The sequence below is a fragment of the Vulpes lagopus genome, chromosome 5, assembly GCF_018345385.1.
Source record: "Vulpes lagopus strain Blue_001 chromosome 5, ASM1834538v1, whole genome shotgun sequence".
Taxonomy (NCBI): Eukaryota; Metazoa; Chordata; class Mammalia; order Carnivora; family Canidae; genus Vulpes; species Vulpes lagopus.
This window is the reverse complement of record NC_054828.1, coordinates 69,428,375-69,453,075: the sequence shown is the minus strand read 5'-3', so window position 1 is coordinate 69,453,075 and position 24,701 is coordinate 69,428,375. Positions and strand designations below refer to the sequence as shown.

The 24,701-nt window shown below is 51.7% G+C and overlaps 5 protein-coding genes across 10 annotated transcripts in view; 2 read left to right on the top strand and 3 right to left on the bottom strand.

Annotated features, from left to right (window-relative positions):
- The window catches only part of LOC121491486 (SAP domain containing ribonucleoprotein), a 50,316-nt gene extending 48,315 nt beyond the window's left edge, over positions 1–2,001 (bottom strand). The window contains exon 1 of the mRNA XM_041756452.1: positions 1,845–2,001. Within this exon, the coding sequence (XP_041612386.1) occupies positions 1,845–1,880 (36 nt within the window). The 5' untranslated portion in view covers positions 1,881–2,001. The remainder of the gene's footprint in view (positions 1–1,844) is intronic.
- Positions 2,002–2,132: 131 nt separating this feature from the next.
- On the top strand, positions 2,133–4,655 carry ORMDL2 (ORMDL sphingolipid biosynthesis regulator 2). Its single transcript, XM_041756453.1, has 4 exons — positions 2,133–2,289; positions 3,080–3,254; positions 3,403–3,554; positions 4,153–4,655. Exons 2-4 carry the CDS (start codon positions 3,081–3,083, stop codon positions 4,286–4,288), a joined length of 462 nt encoding a protein of 153 aa, XP_041612387.1. The 5' UTR covers positions 2,133–2,289; position 3,080; the 3' UTR covers positions 4,289–4,655.
- Positions 4,656–4,889: 234 nt separating this feature from the next.
- DNAJC14 (DnaJ heat shock protein family (Hsp40) member C14) lies at positions 4,890–11,877 on the bottom strand. The gene is made up of 7 exons (XM_041756441.1): positions 11,726–11,877; positions 9,829–11,297; positions 7,362–7,468; positions 7,027–7,146; positions 6,281–6,441; positions 6,096–6,198; positions 4,890–5,858 (listed from the first exon to the last, which is right to left on the bottom strand). Exons 2-7 carry the CDS (start codon positions 11,239–11,241, stop codon positions 5,648–5,650), a joined length of 2,115 nt encoding a protein of 704 aa, XP_041612375.1. The 5' UTR covers positions 11,242–11,297; positions 11,726–11,877; the 3' UTR covers positions 4,890–5,647.
- Positions 11,878–12,965: 1,088 nt separating this feature from the next.
- On the top strand, positions 12,966–17,400 carry LOC121491484 (transmembrane protein 198-like). Of its 6 annotated transcripts, none has more exons than XM_041756447.1 (5): positions 12,986–13,181; positions 14,183–14,442; positions 15,035–15,616; positions 16,047–16,207; positions 16,301–17,400. In XM_041756447.1, the coding sequence occupies exons 2-5, from the start codon at positions 14,268–14,270 to the stop codon at positions 16,436–16,438; spliced, it is 1,056 nt and encodes a 351-aa protein (XP_041612381.1). In that variant the 5' UTR covers positions 12,986–13,181; positions 14,183–14,267; the 3' UTR covers positions 16,439–17,400. The 6 variants fall into 6 exon arrangements, with proteins under 6 accessions (XP_041612379.1, XP_041612383.1, XP_041612380.1 ...); XM_041756448.1 differs by having other exon boundaries at positions 12,989–13,181; positions 16,050–16,207; XM_041756445.1 differs by having other exon boundaries at positions 12,966–13,181; positions 16,047–17,400.
- Positions 17,401–18,025: 625 nt separating this feature from the next.
- On the bottom strand, positions 18,026–23,499 carry MMP19 (matrix metallopeptidase 19). Its single transcript, XM_041756442.1, has 9 exons — positions 23,234–23,499; positions 22,837–22,922; positions 21,792–21,922; positions 21,110–21,325; positions 20,387–20,632; positions 19,799–19,924; positions 19,036–19,200; positions 18,746–18,873; positions 18,026–18,569 (listed from the first exon to the last, which is right to left on the bottom strand). Exons 1-9 carry the CDS (start codon positions 23,321–23,323, stop codon positions 18,108–18,110), a joined length of 1,650 nt encoding a protein of 549 aa, XP_041612376.1. The 5' UTR covers positions 23,324–23,499; the 3' UTR covers positions 18,026–18,107.
- Positions 23,500–24,701: the final 1,202 nt, after the last annotated feature.

Sequence of the window (24,701 nt, the reverse complement as noted above, 5' to 3'; positions counted from 1 at the left end):
CAGGGTGTGACCCTGGGATCCTGGGATAGAGTCCCACATCTGGCTCCCCACAGGGAGCTTGCTTCTGCCCATGTCTCTGCCTCTGTGTCTCTCATGAATAAATAAAATCTTTAAGAAAAAAAGAAAAGGGTGCATCCTTTTCAGGCCATCAGATTTTATGGAAAGAAACACTCCATAAACCAACACAAAATCCATAAAGGCAAGTCTCAAGACTAGTGACTTACTCCGGGTATTTTAAAAGTGGAATTAATAAAAAGAAAATATTAAATCTCCTACTCATATTTCCTTTTTGTCTCATTCACTCAAAACTTTCTTTTCAGGGCACCTGGTAGCTCAGTCAGTTAAATGTCCCATGCTAGATTTCAGCTCAGATTGTTATCTCACGGCTGTAAGATTGAGCCCCAGCGCCACACTAAGGCTGGAGTCTGCTTATCGCTCTCCCTCTGCTCACACTCTCCCTCTCAAATAAATAAAAGAATAAACTTTTTTTAAAAAGCCAACTTTCTTTTCTGTGTATATTTTATAACATACCTAACAGTATCACAGAACATAATTTATTTAACACATACAACAGAGGTGGTTACTCAATTTTCTTCACTCGTCGACTTAGGAGACCACTGATATAACCCACATGTTTCAGTGCTACCAACTTAACAGCAACTCCAGGATATGTGAAAACCCACTAATCCACTTCAGAATCCATGGGTGAAAAATCAGATTTCACAGAAAGGCTAACTGCTGCCAACGAGCATGTGCCCTCCCCACCCTTATTCTCCTTACTCCTTTGTAAAAGCTCTTCAAGTCTTAAAGGATCAGTTTACAGCTTTGGCTAAATCAGCCTGGTTTGTCCAAGGTTCCCAGGATGATGGGACCAAAGTACCTGATGGGAAAACTACTTGTGAAGCGGCAAATGGACAAGTAATCAAGATATTCTCTCAATTGACCCTAAAATAAACTATTCTCTTCTTCAGGAAAATAATCATCCCAATGTGCGGAAGCTACCAAGATTCACAAAAGACACCATTTAAAACCGCCCTGTGACTGAGAGTGTCACCCAGTGGTGACACCACGAGATGCAGGGCCCTCCGCGAGATGAAAAGGAGAGAGAGAAACCTAGGGCTCTCCCAAAACATCACAGTTAAGAGTGAGCAGTGTTCCCGCTGGTAAGGACAGGGCGGCGGGGGGGGGGGGGGGGGGGGGGGGGGCGGGGAATCCGAGGACTGCTGGATCCCAGGTGCTGTGCCTTCACGACCCGAGTTCCCCGAGGTCGCTGGCGTCTGAGAGGCCTAGCTCCCGAGGCCTCTCCTCAGATTTCAAAGTTAGCTCCGAGGGCGTAACCCCACTAAAAAAAAAAGGAGTGGGCGCGTTCTCTGGATCGTGTCCGAAAGGCGGACGGGGAGAAACACACAAAGCTGCCGTCATAGGGGACGGGAATGCCGGCCTGGGAAAACGGACGGGAACGCGTCGACCCAGGAAGAAAAAGGGGTCCTGGCTCCAGCGCGGGGCAAAAGGGGGGACCACTGACGTAATGCAGCTCTGACGAGAACCGAGAAGGGAGCGGAGCAGTTGGAAGCACTTGCACACCCGGCGGGGAAGGGACGGATGATACGAGGGCGAAGAAAGAGCCGAAATAGCAAAGATGCGCCGCAAAACCCTACGGAGAAGTGGGAAATTCGGGAAGGCGTAGTGGGCAAGACCAGAGGCACAAAAGAAAAGAACTACGGCGGGAGCCAGGAAGCGAAGTGGAAATGCCGGCAAGGCGGACACGTAGTAAAAGGCGCAAGCCGGCCGGCAGAACGCAGTCCCCAGAACGCCGAAGGCAGCCTCGCCCCGCCTCACGGTACCTTCAGCTTATGGAGCTCCACCGCCTCCGCCGCCATCTTGCCGCCCCTCCAGGCCGCCACCCCCGCCCGCGGCCTCCGCTTCCCGGAGCTCCCGCCTAGGCGCAGCGAGCCACGCGGACCAATCGCGGTGGCTCTTACTCCCGCTTCACACTACCAACCCCTCCCATTAGTCCAGAGCGGACGTCGCGCTCGCCCGGCCGGCGGCTTCCCCCAGCTCTCTCCGAAGGCGGGGCGGGGGAGCGGCGGGCCCTGCGCGGTCCGAACGGCGGAAACGGCGGCCAATCGCGCGGCCCCGTCGCAAACTGCCAGCCAATGGGTGGCGGCAGCGCTGACCGCGTTACACCAATAGGGGGAGGGCGGCTGGGCGGGGGCGGCGGCTTCGTGGAGACCGCAGGTGTGGGAGCGGACGCCGCGCCTCGAGTGGGACCCGCTGGGGAAGCCGCAGGTAGGGGCCGCCAGGACCTGGAAGGGGACTGAGGAGAAACGCGGGGAGGCGAGAAGCGGGGGCGGGGAAGCCTGGAGCGTCGGCTAAGAACCGGGAGAGGAGCTCCTAAGGGAGCCCCGAGGCCGGCCGACGGACGACGCCCGAGAGGGAAGCCGGGAGGCGCGCGAGGCGGGCTCAACACCAGGTTTTGGGCAGTTTTAAGGAAAGCCGGACTGGCCAGATAGGCTTCACAACTCGGCGTCGACAAGCACGATTTTAAAGGGCCAAGTTCAGATGATCAGGGACGCCCCTGGAATCGGGGACAGGGCTCCATCTCTCGAGATGCTGCACGCAGGTCCCTTCCTAGCTCCGTCGAAAAGCCAGGAGGGGAAATACTGGGCAGCGCCCCGCTCTTGAGAAAGGGATTGGGACGCGGCCTGCTTACAGGCCACGGGGATGAGAGACACGATGGCAAGCCCCCGAGGAAGGTGCGGACTAAAGGAGTCTTGTCTGCTCACCCCGCGTTCCTGGTTTCCCCTGCTGCCAGGACTCCCTGCCCCAAGCCTAGGCTCACCCCTTCAGGTTACGGTTGAACTTTTAAGGATCACAGTGAGTAAGAGTAGAGAGGGCCTGTCTTGCCTTTTAAATTTTCTTCCCCAAGTTTTCAGTTTTTCCTTTGTGCACAGTGGGGAAGCTCTTCCCAGTGGAGTTCAGGGGATTTGGACTACTTAGGAGACAATTTGTGGGAACAAACTCAGAGAGGTTGACAGGAAATTGAGTTGGACTCCTGCCTGATCCCCCATTGTGGTAGGATGAATGTGGGGGTGGCACACAGCGAAGTAAACCCCAACACTCGCGTGATGAATAGCCGGGGCATCTGGCTGGCCTACATCGTCTTGGTAGGACTGCTGCATGTGGTTCTACTCAGCATCCCCTTCTTCAGCATACCTGTTGTCTGGACCCTGACCAACGTCATCCATAACTTGGTGAGCACTAAACCACACCCTTATACCCAACCCAGGCCTTTCCCAATCAAAAACAAAATCATTTGTCTTCCTTTTGGGATCTCAGCATAATTCCTGGGCTGAAGGACTATTTTCTGCCTCCTCACACTGCCCCCTTCCTTCCTCCTAGGCTATGTATGTCTTCTTACATACAGTGAAAGGGACACCCTTTGAGACCCCAGACCAAGGGAAGGCTCGGCTACTGACACACTGGGAACAGATGGACTACGGGCTCCAATTTACCTCTTCCCGCAAATTCCTCAGCATCTCTCCTATTGTACTGTGAGTCCAGGGGGAGATAATGGGAAATGCTCCAAGTGTCCGGTGCAGACACCCCCCCGCCCCCACCCCCACCCTGGGAAGCTTTAAAAGAGCAGACTACTCTTAGACCCTTTGAAGATATTATGGTATGGTCTAAATCTAGGGAGAGCAGTAAAAAGTAGGAAATAGTAGTCAAGCATTCCTTGCTGCCTCTTTGGTGGTATGGGAATGCAGAAAGGACTGAAAAAACACCCAAGTAAAACCAAATGGTTTTACACTTCCAAAGGAAGTGAATAAAGAAAGCCAGATTGATATAGATCTGTGAAAACTGTGGGGAATGGAAGCAAAGGAACTCTCATATAGGCATACAGTCATAAGGGCTTCAGCTGTCATTTGCCATGTCACTAACAATTCAAAAACACTAACTTATAAATCTCCAGTTAAAGGTGCTGATTTTCTCCCCAACCCCAAAGTAAATACTGTTAATTTAGCTGGAATACTTTCAGATATTCTAGGACTACATGTAATAAAACTGGTCATTTAAAATAGAAGTCACTGGAAGATGATAAATATGAATAGGGAAAGCCAACTTCACTCAACGCATTTCTTCTCTCCCCAGCTACCTCCTGGCCAGCTTCTACACCAAGTATGATGCTGCTCACTTCATCATCAACACAGCCTCATTGCTTAGCGTACTGCTGCCTAAGTTACCCCAATTCCATGGGGTTCGTCTCTTTGGCATCAACAAATACTGAGGGATAGGGCTGGGGATAACACTGGACCAAAGGGCTAGAACATCCTTTCCTTCTCCGTATTGTCTTCTGCATCTTGAAAGCCTGAGAACTATATAACCTTTCCCCAACTCCAGGAAGAGAACAGATTGGAAAATGGGGCTCCCGGGGCCCAGCCCTAAGAGCAGATTTTTTTGAATCAGGAAAGGTGGGAAAGATAAGGGCTCAATCACTCTCCTTCACAGCAGGAAGCCATGTTTAAACAGCTCGTTTGGTAACTGAGCAGCTTGTTTTGTGATTTTTTTTCTAGATCTTCTACCCACACCACTTTCCAGCTCTGTTTTGCTGTGTATTTTCCTTATAATAAAGATACTTTTTTTTTTTCTTTCCAGATATGGCTACAGTTTGGTCAGCAGGAAGGGTAGGGAAATGTCCTTATAGGCTAGGAAAGAAACAAGGAATAGCAACTTACTGTATAAAACTTCTCTAAGGTATTGTTTATCCCCTCTCCCTTGGTCCTGTAGGAGGTGCCCTTCATTCTCAGCTAACACTTAGTAGGAAAAGGATGCTCAAGTGAGAAAAAGGGCTCCAGCTATATGGGCAAAGAAGAGAGGGAAGAAACAGGTTGCCAGTTATATATTTATAGAAAGATAATCCCCTGGCTTTAAATAGATATATGCATACAAATATGAACAAACTTAAAAAAATACAAACCCTTGGATCATAAGGGGGCTTCTGGGAGCCCCTTTATCCTTCCCCCTCACCCAAGGGCAGAGGGCATGAGTCTCCTTTTTAAAAATTATTAGTTTTCGCCATCCCTGCAGCAACAAGCATGAAGTTGGGTGATTACCCACAAGGTGAATGTCAGAGGAAAAATTCAGAGTTCCCACTCTGAACTCTGTATAATCTCCTATAATTAGGGCTACATGCTTCTTGTTCTGTCTTTTAACTAGTATGTTGGCATAAAGGAGGGGGCTCCCTCCTGAAATGGGTCAAAAAATAAGATAGACTTGTAGTTTACAAAGAGGGGGAAAAGTGTCATCTGCTCTAGAAGCAAAAGACAAAGGCATACAGACCCCAGGGAAATACCCAGTTCCCACACAACCATGGGAGATACTGTCCAGCCCAGGTCCAGGCTCTAGGTTCTTTGCTCTAGCCACCCCCTATTTCTTTGGTATTGTCAGAAGACAAGATTCAGTTCCTAGGTGCTGGTGGAAGAGGGAAAGTGGTTCTGGGGCTTCCTACAAGTACTGAGTGAACAATTTGAGCTTAAAATTTTCCCTTTTTTAAATATTTAAAAATAAACAATCAAAACTCCATCCTGTGCTATACACAGCCCTTTTGACTCCCTGACATTGATCTGAGGAAAGAAGAGAAGGGGTGTCAACGTTGGAAGGGCCTCCTCACTTTCTTCCGCCGCTTCGGTTTGGCTTCTCCCTTGGGTACTGTGCTGTTGGGCTTAGAGGCTGCAGTGGCCCCAGGGCCAGGCTGAGGAGCTGCAAAGAAGTTCCCATTGGGCATCTGGCCTGGGGGTACTTGAAAGATCCGGCTCAAGAAATCCTGAAGGTCAGCAGGAGGGGCATCTGGGGTTGCTCTGAGAGTAAAACAGAAGACATTATGAGGCAAGAGATATTAAGAGTTACATGGTTACCTGTGTTACCTGTTTATTATACCTAAGTTAATGATATACTGGGGAAAAAAACAAAGATATACTGAGTCAGCTGCCAAACTTCTTAAGGGTAAAACATCTAGCTGTCCTAAGCAGCATGTCATCTAAAATCATATTCAAAACTAAAATAGTAGGTAGGTTGTTGAAAGAAGTAACACCTACCTCTGCCGCCCACTGGTGCCTGGAATCCGAGAACCAAATGAGATGTGATAGGGGACTCTGTGGGTATCTGGGGAGATTCCCACACGCTGGCATCCAGCCCATTCTACAAATAAGAGAAATGATTAGCCAAAACATCACAGTTTTGAGCATCCATGAGCCCATATGTCTAGAGAACAGAAGTATACCTGTGATATCATACACCTTTCCATCCATCAGTGCAAAATAGGTGATCTTGAGGCCCAACATGCTTGACTCTGCCCAAAAGTCTCCTTCCTCAGCAGGATGCAGTTTATTACACTCAGCACAGTATCTGGCACTCTTAGGTTCCCGGTCCATTTCAAACCTCCTACAACCCAACAAAAGGACAATTCCTTTTAATTTGTCAAGGCTACAATATTCTAGTATCATCATTATAATCACTTCTCAGCTTTTTGGCTAAGATCAAGTGTATAATATCATTTTATTGACAAATATGGCTGAGACATCTAAAAGTATCTCTATTCAGTTGTTATATATGCCTACAAACATTCATACCTGGGGATCCCTAGGTGGCTCAGCAGTTTAGCGCCTGCCTTCGGCCCAGAGCGTGATCCTGGAGTCCCAGGATTGAGTCCCATATCAGGCTCCCTGCATCGAGCCTGCTTCTCCCTCTGCCTGGGTCTCTGCCTCTCTCTCTGTGTCTCTCATGAATAAATAAATAAAAAAATCTAAAACAAACACCGACACCCTCAACCTTCCCTCTTAAAACTAAAAATACTTCCTTTTTTTCCTTACTGCTAATCCAAATCCCCTGTCTCTTGACACTAAGGCAAAAGTAGAAACCTCAGGGTCTTTTTATTCATCATCTGTATCCCCCAACTACCAGTACTACTCACAAGGAAGTCTTTGGCTACCAAAGCTTTGGCTGTCCCATTCCTACCCTATTTCGTACCTATGCTTTCCCTGGCATCGGCTGCACATCATAGTATTCATTGCTTCTTTGAGGTCATCCTGCAGCTTGGACAGAAACTCATTCACTGACCGGCTCAGCTCATTCTCTGCCATTCGTTTCCTAAGAGAAGAAAGCCTTTGTAAATCAGACAGTACTGAGCAAGGGACAAAGGAAGATGAAATCTTTTAGCTCCTTGAGGTCCCTGGCCAGCTAGAAAGATAAGCAACCCCATTTCTCTCTGCCTCAGAGTCTCCTCCATTCACAAGTCCAGGGACCTCTATACTTTGAAAGATTACTCATTTATCCCACCTGACAATTTCCCATTTCCAACTTACATTTCATATTCCTTCCGCCTTTCAGGGTTGCTGACAATGTCCCAAGCTGCCCGTAAAACCTTGAAGGCCTCTTCAGCCCGGGGATGATGATTTTTGTCAGGATGAACCTACCAAGGAAAAGACTTCATCACAAATCCATTCCAACCCTCTCCCCATCTTAGGTCAAAACAATCTCCTTATCAGGTGCCTGGGTGGCTCAGTGGGTTAAGCATCTGACTCTTGATCTCAGCTCAGGTCTTGACCTCAGGGTTCTGAGTTCAAGCCCTGCAATGGACTACAAACCGGGCATGGAACCTACTTAAAATACAAAACAACAACAAAAAACAATAACAACCCTCATATCAAAGGGTTCTCTTTTCACCACCCTTTTAAAGAATCAATACAGCTTACTGACTAATTGCTCTGGCTCTGCAAACAGATATGGGATCAAGTTCTAGCTCTGTCACTACTAGCTATATGACCTAGAATATTAGATCTATCATGGATTACTGTATTAAATGAGAATACTTATGATGTATATAGTGCAGGATCTGGTACTAGAGTGATCCACCATCTCGGTGTGCCTGGGATTGTCACAATTTTAGTACTGAAAGTTTATGTCTCAGGAAATCCTCAATCCCAGGCAAACAGGGATGGTTGGTCACTCTACCTGGTACACGCATACTAAGCCCTCACAGTTTAACTCTATTGTCAATCGTAAAATAAGTGTTCCAAAGATACTATATCCTCAAACTCAGTTTTTCCTAAGTAGAAATTTCTCGTGTGTACTTCCTACAGTATTTTGCCTTCTGCACTAGAAATTAAATAGCATTCTGTGTTCCTCATAGGCTTTTTATCCACTTTTCTCTAAGACAAATAGTATCCTCACCTCCTACAGCTTCCTGATTGTTCCCAACCTCATTTTCCAAAAGTACAGAAAAAAGCTAGTCTCCTGATACCAGGTAAACAGAATGCTGTTAAATCTACACATACCCAAGCTTATAGAAGAGCCTTTTAGTCATGGTCACTCTGGGGCCTAATAAGGGCTGTGAGAATTGCCCAAGAAAGCAAGTTGAGAATTTTTGTAAGAATGCTATTCCCTAAGAGAGGATATCTGCTAAAGACATGAAAGTGAGAAAAGCTCTACTGCCAGTAACAATCTTAGTGTAAACTATCATTCCCCACTCTTAAGAATATCCCAGTCTACCCACTTAAGGGACATGCATTTCCCACCACACTAATTTAGTCCTCTGCTAAGTTACAGGCCTGGTACCTTACTGTGTCTTGAATGGTTAATGGATACCTTGGTTACCCATTCCTCTTTGGTGTCATGTAATCGTTGAGGTAATTTACACACCATGATAATTTTATCAGTCCAGTTCCATACACTCAAATAGGCCTCTGATGGAATTTGCACACATTACTTATATTCATAATACAGTTTTACTAAAAGAAAAAACAATAATATATCTAAAGACAGCAATTTAATATCTACTAATAGCAAGTTTATTGCATGATTATATTAAACCACTTCCCTCAAGAATATGGTGCATTACAACTGCCACCTGTACCACCCCTCCTTATCAATAAAAGCAACTATATCTTGGGATGCCTGGCTCACTCTGTCAGTAGGGCAATGTGACTCTTGATCTTAGGATTGTGGGTTTGAGCCCCACATCAGGTGTAAAGATTACTTAAAAATGAAGTCTTAGGGATCCCTGGGTGGCTCAGCAGTTGAGCATCTGCCTTTGGCTCAGGGCGTGATCCCAGAGTCCTGGGATCAAGTCCCACATCGGGCTCCCTGCATGGAGCCTGCATCTCCCCTTGCCTATGTCTCTGCCTCTCTCTCTCTCTCTCTCTCTGTCTCTCATGGGTATATAAATAAAATCTTTAAAAAAAAAAAAATCTTAAAAAAAAAAAAGCAACCATATCTTCACATGTGGCATACAGATGTACATGCCTCCATATTGTTTACGTTCCATTCTCTCTCCCTTTTCCACTGTAGATTGCTGGTCTTGAAATACTTTGTTTTCTTTCACCTGGTCCTGGAATCATCACATGCACTTCCTGAACTTTTCCACACTAAGTCCACACTTGCCTCTCTGCGAAAGATAGTTGGATTTTCTCCTGTTATTATTATTTTTTCTAAACCCTCATTTATTGAGAATAGAGGAATTGACAGGCTTTCTGATTAGGCTTCTTCTCCACCCTAGTCAGCAGGACTTCACCTGGATATTCCAGGGTGAGTGATCCAACATTGATAGGCCAGGTTCATTTCTTTTCATTAAGAATCTCATGACAAAGACCTTAAAATGAAGGGAAAATCAGAGCCCATAACAGAGGGGAAAAGCCTTTGTGTGACTGTTTCCTAAGAATTAAAGTTACTCCAGCTTCAAGCTGACTTTTTACTCTGCCTTCTCTTTATTCTACTCTCGCTAAATTTGGAATAGAAAATAAAAAACAAAAGAGGAACGGGAAGGGTACTCACCATCACTGCCAGCTGCCTATAGGCCTTCTTCAGTTCAATATCTGATGCTGTGGCTTCAACCCCCAACACATGGAAAGGGTTTAGCTCATCCTCAGGAACCCCAGCCATGGTCAAGAGTCGAGCCACTTCCTCTTCAGGCTGGCAGTAGCGACCACCAGCTACAGGTGCATTCCCCTGCCTGTTAGTCCTTGGCTTGACCCAAGGCAACTCCAGCCAACCCCACTGAAACATTTTTACCAACTGCTGCCATGGCCTGCTATCTCTTAACAGAATCAGGCAACGCTGCAAGGTGGGGAAATCCAGCCAAGAAAAGAGCCAAGTAGCTTTACCCCTCCAGCCTAACCGGTCACCCAGTCCCACCAGAAACCGCCAGCCCAACTGTAGACAGCCCAACAAGAGGGCCAGAGCCAGGAGCAGCAAAGCACCCAGTAGCCTAAGAAAACGAGTTAACAGCCCTGCTCCATAGCAACATCCTTGGCTCAGAAACTGGAACATCACCTGGGCCCAGCCCCCCAGCCGCCCTGCCCAGAATCCCAACCAGACTCGAAAAAGGTCCAGATCACTGCCTTTCAGCTGCCTGCATGCATAGATGAGATGGCCACAAGTTTCCACGTACTCTCCCACCAATACCAGCAGTTCAATCAGCCACCAGAAGCCTGCCTGTCCAAGCTGACATAGTTCCTCTGCTCCCCATAATCCGAGGCCTCTGCGCTTATCTGCCTGACTTCGTTTCCGGCCCAGCCGATGTCGGCCAGGGGACCTGGGATCTCTGCGTCCACCGTCCCGAGTATCCTCCTTGGCCGGAATGCGGTGCCGCTGTCTCCGGGGTGGAGGTTTCTTCCCACTGGGCACACGTGAAAAATCACTGGGGAACTTGAGAGGTTCCTCATCATCATATTCCTCTTCCAACTCTTCATCTTCCCCCAAAACTGGAGAGGTACAATGATGGCAAAAGTTGCTAGGAGAGCTATCTCCTCCCTCAGAGTAAGGCCCTTCAGGGATTCCAGGGGTTCCCTGGCAGTTGCAAGCAGACGGAATGGAAAGAAAAGAAGGGTTCCCATCCTCCTGGTACCCAGCCTCATTCTCTCTTGAGAGTTCCTGGTCCACTCCTGACTCTTCTTCTGAAGATGCCTCACTCTGATCGGGGTCCTCTCCATCCCTAGGGGGTCCAGGACCCCTTGGGGGGCCATGGCTTGGATCCGACCAGTGGGCTGGGTTTGGGGGCTGTGTGTACTTGGGACTAGAGTGCTCTGTGAGGCAGCGGGTACCATTGGGAGCAGGCCCCGCTGAGTCCCTGAGTCCTGAGAATGAAAGTATTTCAGGGTCCACAGAGGATCCTAAAGTCCTGAAGGAGGCACCACCACTGTGGTGGGCTCCACACAACCCTCTTTCTCCGGGGTGCTTCTGGGCCATGACCCCGGGGCTTCCTGAGGATTTTAGGTCACAGCCATCATGATAAGTTCTGATGCCTGTAACAAAGGTATCAAGGTGGAGACGATCAAGGATAGAACTGAGAGCGGTTAAATGACCTTAAATTCGCGATATATTTAATGCACCCGCCTCCCCTGTTTTCCCAAATTCTTCTGGGGCGTTCTTCTCCCTAGCAATAGGCCACAACCGTGCTCCCTACCCCCCTCCAAATCCCCTTAGTTTTTCTTCTCCCCCACCCCCAAGCTATAATCCAGAGACAAGGGAAGAGGGAGGTATCGCCAAGGGTGTGGTCCTGGGGTCACTCGGGTAGAAGAGGAAAGACGATCGCAAAGGGGGGCCGCAGGCTGCCAGGAAAGGGTGGGGGACGAGCTGCGCTTAAAGAAAACCTGGGGGGCGGAGCTTAGGGTTGCCCCTGAGGTAGACCGCAGGGAAGCCGTGGCCGGGTGGAGGGGCGACGGTAACGTACCCGAAGAGCGGCGGTAACTCCTCCCCCTCGAGCAGCTGGGCCGAGGGCCAGGGGGAGCTACGAGAGCAGCTCCCCCGGCTCCGCCTCCCGCTCACGCTCCGCTTCCGCCTTCCGTCCCCGCCGTGGCCGCCGACCTACGCCTACTTCCACTTCCGGGGTCACCAGGGAAGCGACGGGAAGGAAACGAGAGAGCGGTTGGCGGAGGCGCGAGCGGGCGGGCCCGCGCGGAGTCCGGGCGGCGGAGGCGGGCCCGCGGCGGGACTGGCCCCGCCCCTTAAAGGGCCCTCGGCCGCCGCCCTCCGCGGACGGGAGCGCGGTCCCCGCGAGCTGCGCCGCCGGGGGGCGCTGGCGCAGCCGAGACCGGGGGGCAGAGGACGGCCGCCGAGCCGAGACCGCTTCCCTGGCGGACAAAACCGGGAAGCGTGGAGGAGCCACCGCCCCGACCCTTTCCCTGCGGCCTGTGGCGAAGACAGAGACCCTCCCGCGCCACGCGGGGCTGGAGCGGAGGGGAGGATGCCCGGGCCCGCCCACCCCGGCCTCCCGGCCCCGCGCCGGCCTTCCCGGCCGTCGTGGCCTCCCCAGCGCCTGGCCCGGCTGGCGAGCTGCCCGCCGCCACTGCGGCTCCCACGGCCCGATCCCGCCCTGGACGCAGCCCCGAGGCCCCGTCGCGGAGCGGCCCCGAGGGGCTCGGGACCAGCCGGCCGAGAAACCCCGCTCTCAGCCGCGGGCCGCTTCGCGTCTCATTTGCATACCGAGCTGCCCTCGGTCGACGCTCGCCCCCGCCCCCGTGCAGACCCGGGGGTCCCCTCCCTGGCGGCGCCCCGTGTGCGCGCCGCCCCCCTTGGTCCCCCTTCCAGACCCCGTCTCGCTCCGCGAGCTTTTCCGCCCCTGAGCCCCTGGCCGGCGCCCCCCGTCCTGCGAAAGCCCCTTCCCCGCGTCCCGGATCTCGACCACCGGGCTCTTCGGAAGACAATACTCCAATTCTCTGGGAAGTGGAAGAAACCAAGCCGGGGCTAGGGGGGCGCTGGGACCCCAGTTGGGGCTTTGAGACCTCCTAGTTGTCGAGCTACCACCTAAGTATTCAGAGACCTTTCCCCAGACTTCTTGCGGCGTCCCCAGGACCCTTCACGCTACGGTTGCGGAGACTCTGGTCCCAGCCTGGAGCGGTGGGCAAACTGGGTCCCCCCCACATGCATAGGGAGAAGAGTTGGAGGGGCCCGCCCCGTGATGTCACCCCACACACACCCTGTCCCCTTCCTCCACCCCCCAGGCTCGTTGCATTTAGCTCACGGGGCTTGGGCTACGACTTGCAAAGTTTAGGGGGCAACGAACAGAGTGACCCTGGGGGTGCCCACGCTCGACAGCCGCCCCGACGCCCAGGACCTCCGGGCAAGGATGCAGCCGGGGGGTTAGGGAAGCACTTCTGCCCCTTCCTCTCCTGAGCCCTGGCAGGGTGGTGAGTAGTTAACACTCCTTCCCCAATCTGCCCTAGTTTAGGGTCCCTGGACTTCCCAGCGGATTGAAAACAGGAGCCCCAGGGATTCCCCACGCCAACCCTCAGCCGGTTAGGACCTTGACCTGCAAAAGGCGACAGATGAAAGTGCCCGCATTCATCCTACCCCACTCCCACAGTGCCCCCAACACCAGCTCCTCCTTGGTGTTCTCCTTTCAGGAGCTGAATTCAAATTCCACTGGCAGCCCTGACGCCCCTGGGAAAGGGAGGGGTAGGGAAAGACCCACCGGTGTCCTGAGGGGAGGAGCAAGAGGGTTCCAGGATGTGAGAGGTCTGTGGGCAAGGTGCCTGCTCACTCCAAGAGGGACCATGGGAATTGGACTGGGGCCCGATGCCCCTTCCCCCAACAGCTCCATCTGCACATGAAGCTGAGGCTTCCAAACCTTGACAAAGTGTGGGACCGGCTCTACTAGATGCCTTGTCCCAGACTCTTCTGGTGTTTCTTCCCCACCCCACCCCCTTCCTTCCCTGGGGTTGGAGCAGCTGTCCAGAGACCCCACCATGACTCATTCTCTCCTCTTTCTCCTCCTCCCTTCCTCTTTTAACCCCACCTTTCCCAGTCCACTGAGGTAGTGTTGAGTTCCAGCCGCAGATGGGGCAAGCTTTCTTTTTAGCCAGAACAAACTGCTGGGCCTTGCGCGCCCAGTCCCACCAGTGCCCCCGGGCCCCTCCTTCCATCGACCCCAACTCCCACCCCCTGAAAAGCTAGGGAACACATAATATCTCATAACCTTATAAGATTTTAGTTTAAGCTTTACTCAGTGTCCTTGGTTCAGAGGGACGTAGAGACAGCTGGTTCCCCTTGACCCAATCCTGTAGTTTTTTTCAGTTACCCCAGCAAGCCCATTCTCTCTCCTGAAATTGGCCTTTCTTCTTGAGAAATAGAGGTACGGAATCCTCAAGATTCATGGGCACCTGAGTTCCTGCCCCCTACCCCCTTGCAGGTTTCCCAGCCCCCTCAAGATATTCATGGATGGATGAGAGGAGCTGACACTGACCTTCCCCTCTGTGATCACCTTTTCTTCGGCCATGGAGGAAGCCTTGTTGCCCCTGGCCATGACCTCTGACCCCAGGCCCTTTAATCAACAACTCCCAGAGCCTCCAGACCCAAGATGTGTCTTGGAACCCCAGGACAATCCTGAACTGGCACCTGCCCTGGTGTGTGCTCTTTGCTGCTGCTTTGGAATCATCTACTGCTGCTTCGGTGAGGGCAGGGCCAGGATTCTGGGGGGCAGCTGCCCAAGACTGTCACCCTCCAGGATGATGCCAACTTTCTCCTTTGCTCCTGGGCCACCTCTGCTCCTCTGTCAGGGGATGCCTACCTTCAGTATGGCCCATGCTGCTCTTGCCAGCTCTTCTTGTCCTCCCCCCATCCATACCCTTGAGCTTTGATGCCTGGCAACTATCACTTGCCTCTCCCTCCCCTCCTGCTTCAAAACTCCATTCCCACGTTATCCTCCACGTTTAAGGCTTCTTTAACCCTTCTCCAATAACCTAAATCAGCCCATGCTGATTTCTTCCCATCTACCATCCCTGGAAGTACTAAACCTTCTTTCCATATCTCCTCCTCCCCACAACATATCCATTGTATCTCCTGATTTTTCCTCCCAACCCCTCACAGTTTTTGAAAGGTCCCTGCCTTCCCCAAGATGATCCCTTTCTGCCCCTTGCCTTGAGGTCCCCGTGTCGCTGCGCCTGTCTTCCGCTCCTCTGGCTAGCCACTCCCTTCTAATTCATCAGCTGGCTCTGTAGATGTCCCCTTTTGGTCTCTCAGTGCCTCCTGCCTCCCTTCCTAGGCTACCGCTGCTTCAAGGCAGTAATGTTTCTCTCCGGCCTGCTGTCAGGAGCTCTGGTGATCTTCCTGCTGTGCCACAAGGAGCGAGTGCTAGAGACACAGCTGAGCCTGGAGGTGAGCGCGGGCATTGCGCTGGGCATCGGACTCCTCTGTGGCCTGGTCACCATGTTGGTGCGCAGCGTTGGGCTCTTCCTGACTGGTCTCCTGCTAGGCCTAACCCTGGGTGCCGGGGCTCTGCTGGGCACAGAGCCCATCTACCAACCACCTTCAGCCTGGGTGCCGGCTGGGGGGCTGGTGGGGCTGGCACTGCTGGGAGCCCTGCTCACGCTTCGGTGGCCACGTCCATTCACAGTTTTGGGCACAGCCCTGCTGGGTGCTACGGTGCTGGTGGCCTGTGCTGACTACTTCCTAGAGGGGCTGGCACTGGGCAGTCGGCTGGGCCAACGTTTGCAGGCACTTCCAGCCTTGCCTCCTCTCTGCTGGTATAGCTGGGTCTTGCTGGGCACCTGGCCAGCCCTGGGGGCCCTGGGGGCCCTGGCCCAGTGGAAGCTCATGGATGAGGAACATGGAGGCCACGCCAATGGTGAGTTAGTGCCGTGGTACAGAAGCAGCCAACCTGTGCCTTCTCATGTCCCCAGTTCCCAAACTTGGCAGGGGAAAGGGGGGAAATACACTTAAGGGTGGAGGTGTCTAAGGTGAACGGGGCAGGGCAGTGAAAGAAAGTTAGAGTTGGAGGAGCCGATGGGAGGGGGGAAAGAATGAGAAAAATTATCAGAGGGAGCAGGGAGGAGTTAGTTACTGGGGACTGTAATGGAAGGAAAGGAAGGTCTCAGGGGAGTCTGGAGGAAAGTGTAGGAGGAGACCAAAGACGAGTTTCTTTTAGAATAACCAGGGGGAAGATGAGATTTGAGACAGAACAGGGAGATCAAATGGGTTTCTTGGGGGGGGGGCACTTGGGGGTGGGATTCGGGGTCTAAAGAGGCCTCCCTGAGTCTGCATTGCCCCCTCCCAAGCAGTGGTCTTGAGCCACCAGCGAAGGCATCTTCAGCTCCTTCGGATCCGTCAGCAAGAGGCCAAGTGGCACCAGACGCCCTCCGGGGTGGGGCTCTGTGAAGGTGGCTACCGGCCCCGGCTCCCCCTCAACACCCGGAGGCCTGCCGATAGTCTGGCTCCCGTGAGTGCGGGAGGGGCACCTGGGGCGGTCAGGGTAGGAGGGGGCTCCGACCCAGGCCCTACCTTCTGTCCTCTCTGCCCTGTGCCTCTCCAGAGTTATCTCCAGAGCCTTCGAGAGCACCAACTGGGACCGGGCACCCAGGCCACAGCCTCCCACACCGTGCTGGACCTAGATTCTGACTGTGGTTCCACTGTACCCCTCACCACACCTTCTGGTTCCACCCAGACCTGAGCCTAAACCTCCAGCAATGCCTCCACCCCGAGCAAGGGCCTTGGAACACCAAGTGTGCAGGACCTGAGCCCGCAGGACCCGCACACAAACTTCCCCACCTCTCTCACTGGGGATAGAATCTGTACTCCAACCCAGACCAGCCCCGTAAGGGTGTGTTTCAGGGATGGAAAAAGGGGGCTTTTGTGGGGAGGGGAGGGGAGGATGAATACCTACCTCTGTCCAAGAATAGAGGTGCCCTGGCCCCTAAATTAATTGACTTCCTCATTCCCTCCAAACCAAGGAGGGTCCTTACCCCAAAAGCCTTTTATATACTTGCCTCACGTGCCTCACAATGGTAAAATAAGGGGTTTGTTTCATTGTTGTAGGACCTACAGAAAATCAGGAAGCTCCCTAAAGCACTCGATAGCTTTTTGATAGGGCAAAGGGCACAGAGGAGCTCTAAGATCACCTAATCCCTAGGCCTCTCATTAGAGGGTAGTTGATTCCTAGTTCGCCTTTCCTCCTGGGTCCCATAGGTTCGAATCCCCTTCTCCTACCTCAGTTGGGAGTACTGTCCTCCATGGTGCTTCCCTTCCTCTCCTTAATGTGGGGAAGACCACGGGGCAATGCATGACGCAGGACCTGCCTCCCCCAAAAGCAATCTACTTGCTCCACGGAGAGAGAACTGGGTCCACGTGCCAGTCTTGCCCTTTGGCCCAGAGTAGCCTGGTCTTCACGGCTGTATGGGAGACAAGTGCCTTCTCTGCTTCTCGTTGTAGGTGATGCTAATCTCCTTAACCAAACCTTTGTCCCAGCCACTAACTTGTTCTAACTCTCCCTCCTCTGATTCTCCTGCTCAAAGTCTGTTCCCTGGGACCCCAGACAGCATGAAGGAAGATGTATTCCTCCCCCTGGGCAACAAAACTATGACACGAGGGAGGAAGAACATGAAGCATGTGAATAAAATAGCATTGAACACAGAACCAGGGATTCCAGCCTCTGCTGTTGCTCTTTTTTTCCCTTGCACCTTGAAACAATTAGCCAGACTGACAAGTCCTCTGGTCCCCTAAAGATCTGATAAGGCCCTCTCTTATCAGACTGAACTACTGTACGCAGCGACACAAACACACAGCCAGAGGAAGAGCTGTTCAGTCCTCTCTAATGAACGTGGAGCTAGCCTTTGTGAAGCACAAATGTGCCAGACATTGTGCCCTGCACTTCACAAATAGTATTTCATTTAATGCAAAAACCCTGCAGGATTGGTATTAACCTTATTTTGCAGAATCGGAGGCTCAATGAGGTTAATTAACTTGCCCAAAGTCAAAGCAAGTAAATGTGATTCTTAATGGGTTCCAAAGCCCTTGCTCATTTTACTGGCCATGCTGTTCTTTGCACTTTATCTAGGAAGGACAGGACCCAAGCATTTAGCTTCCCAGCTGTTGCCCACCTGTTAGCCAAGGGCCTGACTGATGCCTGCCTTCCCCCAGTCTTCCAGACAGTAGATAACACAGTTGGAAGTATTATCTAGGATGGAGAGGAAATGTGGGGAGCTGACCCAGAGTTAGGGAGTCCCTGCCCAGGACAGAAAGAGCACAGAGAAGGGGTGGCTAGTGCTGGGACATTTAGAGGCCTGATGTCTATGGCTCACACCCCTGCTGCAGCCCTGCAGCCTAGTGAGCCGACATTTGATTCACATCTTAGGCCTCTGGAGGGTGACAGTACCAGGGAATGAAAGGGTGGGGGAGGCCGTGGTTGAGGGGGTAATGTCCAAGATTGGGTCTCCAGGTGAGGGGTCAGTGTTCAACGTGGTATCTATGGCAGAGGAAGTGGTATCCAGGGTTGTTCCTACAGCAGAGGGGTCAGTGCCTGTGGCTGAAGGACGGATATCTCCACCTGATGGAGGAGGGTCTGAGGTCTGGGGATGACAGTGCATCCAGTTGGGGGCGGTGTCTCTGGGATAGCCTTTCTCTACTCGGAGCTGCCGGTTGAGGCGCCAGTACTGTTTATCCTTGAAGAAGTAGACACGGCCATCCCGCCAACTCACAGCAGCTGAGGGCTGGTCTGGCACTCCCGTAAACAACCTTTTGATTGGTTTAGGGTAGTGGCTGAAGTCCGTTCGGGCCAGCTCGTCCCACTGCCAGTACCCGGATCCCTAGGAGTTGGGTGGGAAGGGAGAAGAGGATAAGGAGAGAGCTTAAGGATCCCTAGAGGTCTACTCCCAGTCCACTCCAGCTGCAAACCATCTCCCTTGGAGAGCAAGTCGGCTTCCCCTTCCCCGTGTGAAGTAGCCCACCCCTCCTAAGAGGGGATTTGCTTTAAACTGTATACCTTAAAGAGGAACACCTTTTGGTTGAAAGGCCAATAGAGAGCTGCGTCCAGGTTGGGCTCTACCCTATTCAGCTTCTTGGGGAAGCCGGGAGACCTCTTGAAATTAATATAGCGCCACACCTTGTCTCCTGAGAGCAGGTAAGGAAAGGACACGTTATCTCCGTCTTCAGGTGACAGCTTTTGGGTCTCCCATTCCACCCTTCCAGAAACTTCTCATCTCTTCCTCCCTTTCATGGCTTCTTTAACGGTAGGCCTTCCTCAGGGAACACACCGTAAACCAGTCCCTTTACCCTTAAAGAAGTGAATCCATTGTGTTCGAGGAGAGTAGACAGCAGCATCTAGGTTTCCTGGGAGCCCCTCCCAAAGGGCTGACACCTGGAACAAAGGCCCCAGCCCTGAATCTGTCACCGTCCACACATAATTCCCCTTGAAGGCGTAAGTCTTCCCGCGGGGCCCTGAAAGCAAAAGTATGTGAACAATTCAAAAAGACATGGGTCCAATAAAGACTTTAGGGCACCTCGGGCAGGCTGATCATTTGCCCTCCTCCCACAGGCTGAGTCCTCAAAACTTCATTCAACTTTAATTTAAAGAGAGGACCTAGGTAGAGAAGAAAGACCCCGTGTTCAGCCTCTTTGCCATTCAGAGCAATTCAGCTCCCATCCACACAATAAAATAAAAGCCCTGCTCCCCTTTGGGGACCCCACCTCCCATTCTGAGTAGCTTCCACGTTGTCCTTCCCTGCAGGTATATAATACCCTCTCTAATAGACATTCCAGTAAATATGGTTTTCTTCATCTTGCTATATTACCAGATATGGTTTAGTGGCCCCTATCAGGAGGCACTGAGGTAAATGCCAGCCTAACCCAACTTTAATCTGGCTCTGAGGCCTCCCTCCCATGCCAGATGCCTTCTTCCAAAGCCACTAACCCCTGCCTGGCATCTAACCTCTGTTACTCATGCTGAGGTCCCACATCATTCCCATTTGTCCAGGTCCCAAAGTCAGCAGGCTGCTGCCACTGCCTGCCTATAGCCCGGAGGGGGGGTGGGGCTCACCCAGCATTATGGCATCCAGTTCACCACTGCAGGGGTCTGGCATGGGGCCGGGTTCTGTGGGCATATGTGGTATAGCAGGGAGCTCCATCTCTTCTTCCTCCTCCTCTGTCTCTGGGCTCTTCTTGCCTGCAACGTAACATAATGCGACTCAGGGAGAGAACTCATAGCACCTGGACTCCCCACTCATCTCTAAGATCGGTTCAGAGGCCCTGTAGAAAGGGGAAGAGCAAATCCTAGAAAGTTTCTCTTGGTGAGAGGCAAGATCATACTGATATCAACAGGAGACACCTTTTAGTGTTGAGAAGGACCAGAAAGGGGGAAGTTTGCTGGAATATTCATCCTTCATCCCCAAGAATGGGTAAGAGGGGAGAGAGGCCTGAAAGGAAGACCAGACATGGAAGTGTCAGAAAAAAAACTCCTGAAAATAAAGTAGCCTGAATAACTGGGTAGGAGGAAGAGAAAGAAGCCAAGTCATTTCCTACCATGGAGGCTAGACCTGTCTCTCCAAACTGGAAGAGATGCTGGTCACACTGACCCTCATGATCACTAGGGCTCGTGACTAACCATAACTTGAGGGAAAAGACTGACCATAGAGAGCCTGAATCCCTGCCACATCATCCGGGTGTAGCTTGAAGTGGGGCCGGTAGCCAGCATACACAGGGGCCATGAGGGCCTGGGTATATCGAGAGTGCCCAAGCCCCAGGGCATGGCCCAGTTCATGGGCTGCAATGATGCGCAGGTTCACCCCCCGGTAAGTCCTCTCAGTCCAGAGCTCGTCTTCATCAAAGTGCACACTGCCCAGCTCTGGGATGTCAGCATGGGCCAGGACCCTCCCTGGACAAAGACAAAGGTGGACAGGAAAGAGGTCAGAGTCTCTTAGGCTAGAGCATCCTTTGCTTGTTATTACCCCAATTTCTCCATTCCCTGAAATTTCCGTCTATAGTCAGTCTCTCGGGTGCCTCTCTTGTTCTTTTCAGCTCCCCTTGTCATCACCCAGTTCTCTCTGGGTTGCTCATCCCTCTGTCTCTGTATTCCCAACCACTCTCTTCTCTCTGGCCCAGTCCCCTCTGAGGTGTGTCTTGAGCAGGGGAACTTAAACCAAGGACTAAAGCGTAAGCATCAAAGGGGAGGCTTGATAAGACCCCAGGGAGGTGAACAGCTGCTCTCCAAGAGAATGTTAGAAGGTAGTTAGTGTGGGGTGCAGTTGAACATTGGGGGAAGCCTGAACATTAGGGTTCCAGAGTCACTGGCTCAAGGGGACCGAGACAATCTCAGAAGTCTATGAGGTGGGAGCTGAGAGCTGGTGCCTACCAGGTCCATCGAAGGAATTGGAGCAGTAGGGGCTCTGGCGGCCATGGAAGGAGAGGCGGATGTCAGCCCAGCCAGCCTGCACTTCCCTGAAGGTCAGGGGCGCCGCACTGCTCCAGTACTGGAAGGCTTGAAGCAGGGCTGCCCGGGCTGTGTCGGGTGGGAGGGTGGAAGGCAGGTTGAAGATGCGGAAGGTCAGGTGCTTCTTTCTCCAGCGGCCTGGTTATCGGACCAGAAAATAGATTAGAAACAGAGATCCTGGGATCCCTGGGTGGCGCAGCGGTTTGGCGCCTGCCTTTGGCCCAGGGCGCGATCCTGGAGACCCGGGATCGAATCCCACATTGGGCTCCCGGTGCGTGGAGCCTGCTTCTCCCTCTGCCTGTGTCTCTGCCTCTCTCTCTCTCTCTCTCTCTCTGTCTCTCTCTCTCTGTGACTATCACAAATAAATAAATTAAAAAAAAAAAAAAAAGAAAGAAACAGAGATCCTCTGCCAAACCCAGAGAGTTCCCCTGAGTCTAGGCATTGGTTCGGTAAAGCTATGTCTCTGGGCAGGTGATGATCAGCTAGCTAATCACAAGGTGATCATCCACGCAACACTGAGCTGGGCCCGGCTGTCCCAATGTCACCCATACTCCAGAGCCATGCCACTCCCACTTTCCCTCCCTTTTCTAGTCTCAGTCCTCACCCAGCAGGAGGTATTTAAGGGTCTTCTGGTTGAAGGGATCCTCCAGGCCACAACGGGGCTGCCTCATTCGGGCCCTTGTGGCATCATCCAGCTGACCTGAGACTGGTAGCTCAGATGCTTCTTGAAAAGTTCTGAAAAGAGGGAGAGGGATGGACCCAGTAGGACAAGGGAATCTGGAATGACTGGAAATGGGATAGCTCTTTGGCCCCCTTCTGCCCACAGTGGTAGCTGAGAATGGCACAGAATCTCTGAAGCTGGTGGGGTCACTCCAGTATCCAGTCTTCATAATTAGGACTTTCTCCTCTGTTTTGCAGAAATAGCAATACTCCAGCTTCACCTCCCCATCTTCAGTCTCTTATTTGTGCAAGGTTGCCCTCAGGTGTAGCCTTCTTCTCTACTGCAATCTCTAACCTTGTCCTGCTCTAGTGAAGTATCCCGCCGCTTGCTCTGGAGACTCTCCCACCACTGGTCCCACCTAAGGGCCTGTCCTCCCTTTGCATTCTCCTCCTGTTAGACCCCCCCTCCCAGCCCAGCTTGCTCAGGGGCAGTTTCATCCCTCAGGCACCATAGGCACTGTAGCCTTTCAAGGGATGGTGAATATATCTGAGAGCAGAAAGAAAAATTATCCATTAGATCCAAAATAGGAAAAGAAAACTTCAAAATATAAATAAATACGGAATCAAATGTCTACAAAAAAGCAACATCATGCCAACAGCTCAACCCCAACTCAACTCAACCTATAATTTTACATGTTAAGTTATAGTTCTGTGGGATGTTGCTAATAGTCTACTGGATACATGTGGAATATAGCCTCCAGAGGGCCTAGGAAGCCCTACTTAGGGCCTAGGAAAATCCAATGGCTGGTCCTCATGTTTGAATTCCCATTTTACCTCATGCCCTACCACCTGAACAGTGATAGCAACCCATTTCCTAGATCCCTAGATTGGGGTCAGGCAAAAGCAGGCTTGGGGAGAGAAGACATGAAAAGAAGGAAAGATGACCTTGCAGCCTTAACCCTTAGGGTATGTGCCTTATAAACTCTCACCTCAGAGCCTCCATAATATCTTCTGGCCTGAAGTTATCAGGTCCTTCTAGAGGCTTCTGTAGGTACCCATATTCCAACAGATAATCCTATGATGGGAGTCAGGGTAAGCAGAATAAAAAAGGGAGTTAGTTGGCCTCAGGGTAAAGCTTCTCAATGACCTAACAGACCCATAGGGATAGGAGGGGACAGATGTGGAAGGACCAAAGGAGAGGCATCTTAGAGAAGGAGCTCAGGTGGAACAAAGGCAGGGAGTGGGAGACGGGCAGGAGTAGATCATGGAGCGGAGGAAGGAAAGGAAAGCCAGGTTGAAAGTCAGGAGGGAAGCTTGGATGGGACTATGGTGCAGTACCCCAATCCCTTCATGGGCCTGGGTCCCTCCTTCCCCGAGGGGACTCACCACTGCTGTCTCTTTTCGGGCAGTCCCCAGGGCCCGACCTGAGACTGTCGCAGGGAGTAGGAAGCCCAGGCACAGCCACTGCCAGTTCATGGTCCAACCGGGCAGGAACTCCACAGGTCAGCTAACCCTCTGCCCTAAGACTTCTGGGAGCCTGGGGAAGCAGGGTTACGGGGGGCTCCTGCCTCCAGTTCTTTCCACTCTCCAGTCTCTGGACCTCTTTATAAAACTTCAGAGGAGGAGAATTGGGGGGAGTGGCAGTGGGAGGTGACTCAGCCCAGAGATATGTTGCAATTCACCATTAACCCCTGCCCGGCCACAGAGCTTCTGTCAAGAAGAGCCCCTAACCCAAGAGCTCTTCTCAAGAAGAGCTCCTCATCCACAGATGAGGAGACCATTCATACTGTCCTGGGTGGGGGGCAGCCTGGCGGGAAGAGAAGCAGAATCTCGGTAGAGACTGGGATAGGGACCATGGCTATCCCCTGGAGATATTCCTGTGCCCCAGGAACCCTGGGCCAGCAAACCCCTTATCTTCAACTCTCATGGGTCCCTGTCTGCTCTAGGATAGGAAAAAAATAAAAGTGAAGAGGTAGGAAGCAGCTTAGGTGCTCCGGTTTCAGGTGAAGAAATCAGAGATGAGGTCTCAGTTTCTTTGTACTTGTGTGTGCTTTAATAAAAAGTCTTTATTTGGGGCGGCCCCGGGTGGCTCAGCGGTTTAGCGCCGCCTTCGGCCCAGGGCGTGATCCTGGAGACCTGGGATCAAGTCCCCTGTCAGGCTCCCTGCATGGAGCCTGCTTCTCCCTCTGCCTCTCTCTCTCTCTCTCTCTCTCTCTCTCTCTGTCTCTCAATCTCTATGTCTGTCTCTCATAAATAAATAAATAAATAAAATATTTTTTTAAAAAGTCATTATTATTTCAAGTATCTAGTGAGCTACTTCATTCCCTCCTGAGCCCTAGCACCTACCTCAGGCCAGCTCAGTACTTCAGGTGGTGCTTAATGAATCTTCATCAAACAACTAAGTGGGGTGGGAGAGTGCATGGGAGCCAGAGTTTGGAGAGGGTCTTGAGTGCTATTTGGGGAAGAGATGAAAAACTTCCATTTTAAAACATTCACTTTGTCTTAGGTGATTTACAAATGATCTCACAACCCTCCTAGAACAGAGGCATTATTCTAGTCTCTTCTTCTTCTTTTTTTTTTTTTTTTTGCCTTTTTTTTATAAGAGGAAATGGGGACCCAGAGAGAGAACTATTTTTTTAAAGATTTTATTTATTTATTCATGAGAGACAGAGAGAGAAGCAGAGACACAGGCAGAGGGAGAAGCAGGCGCCCTGAAGGAAGCCCAATGTGGGACTCCATCCCAGGACCCCACCCCCACCCCCTTCTCCCCACCTCCTCACCCCCTAGGATCTGCCAAAGGCAGATGCTCAACCACTGAAGCCACCCAGGTGCCCCCCAGAGAGAGAACTTGACA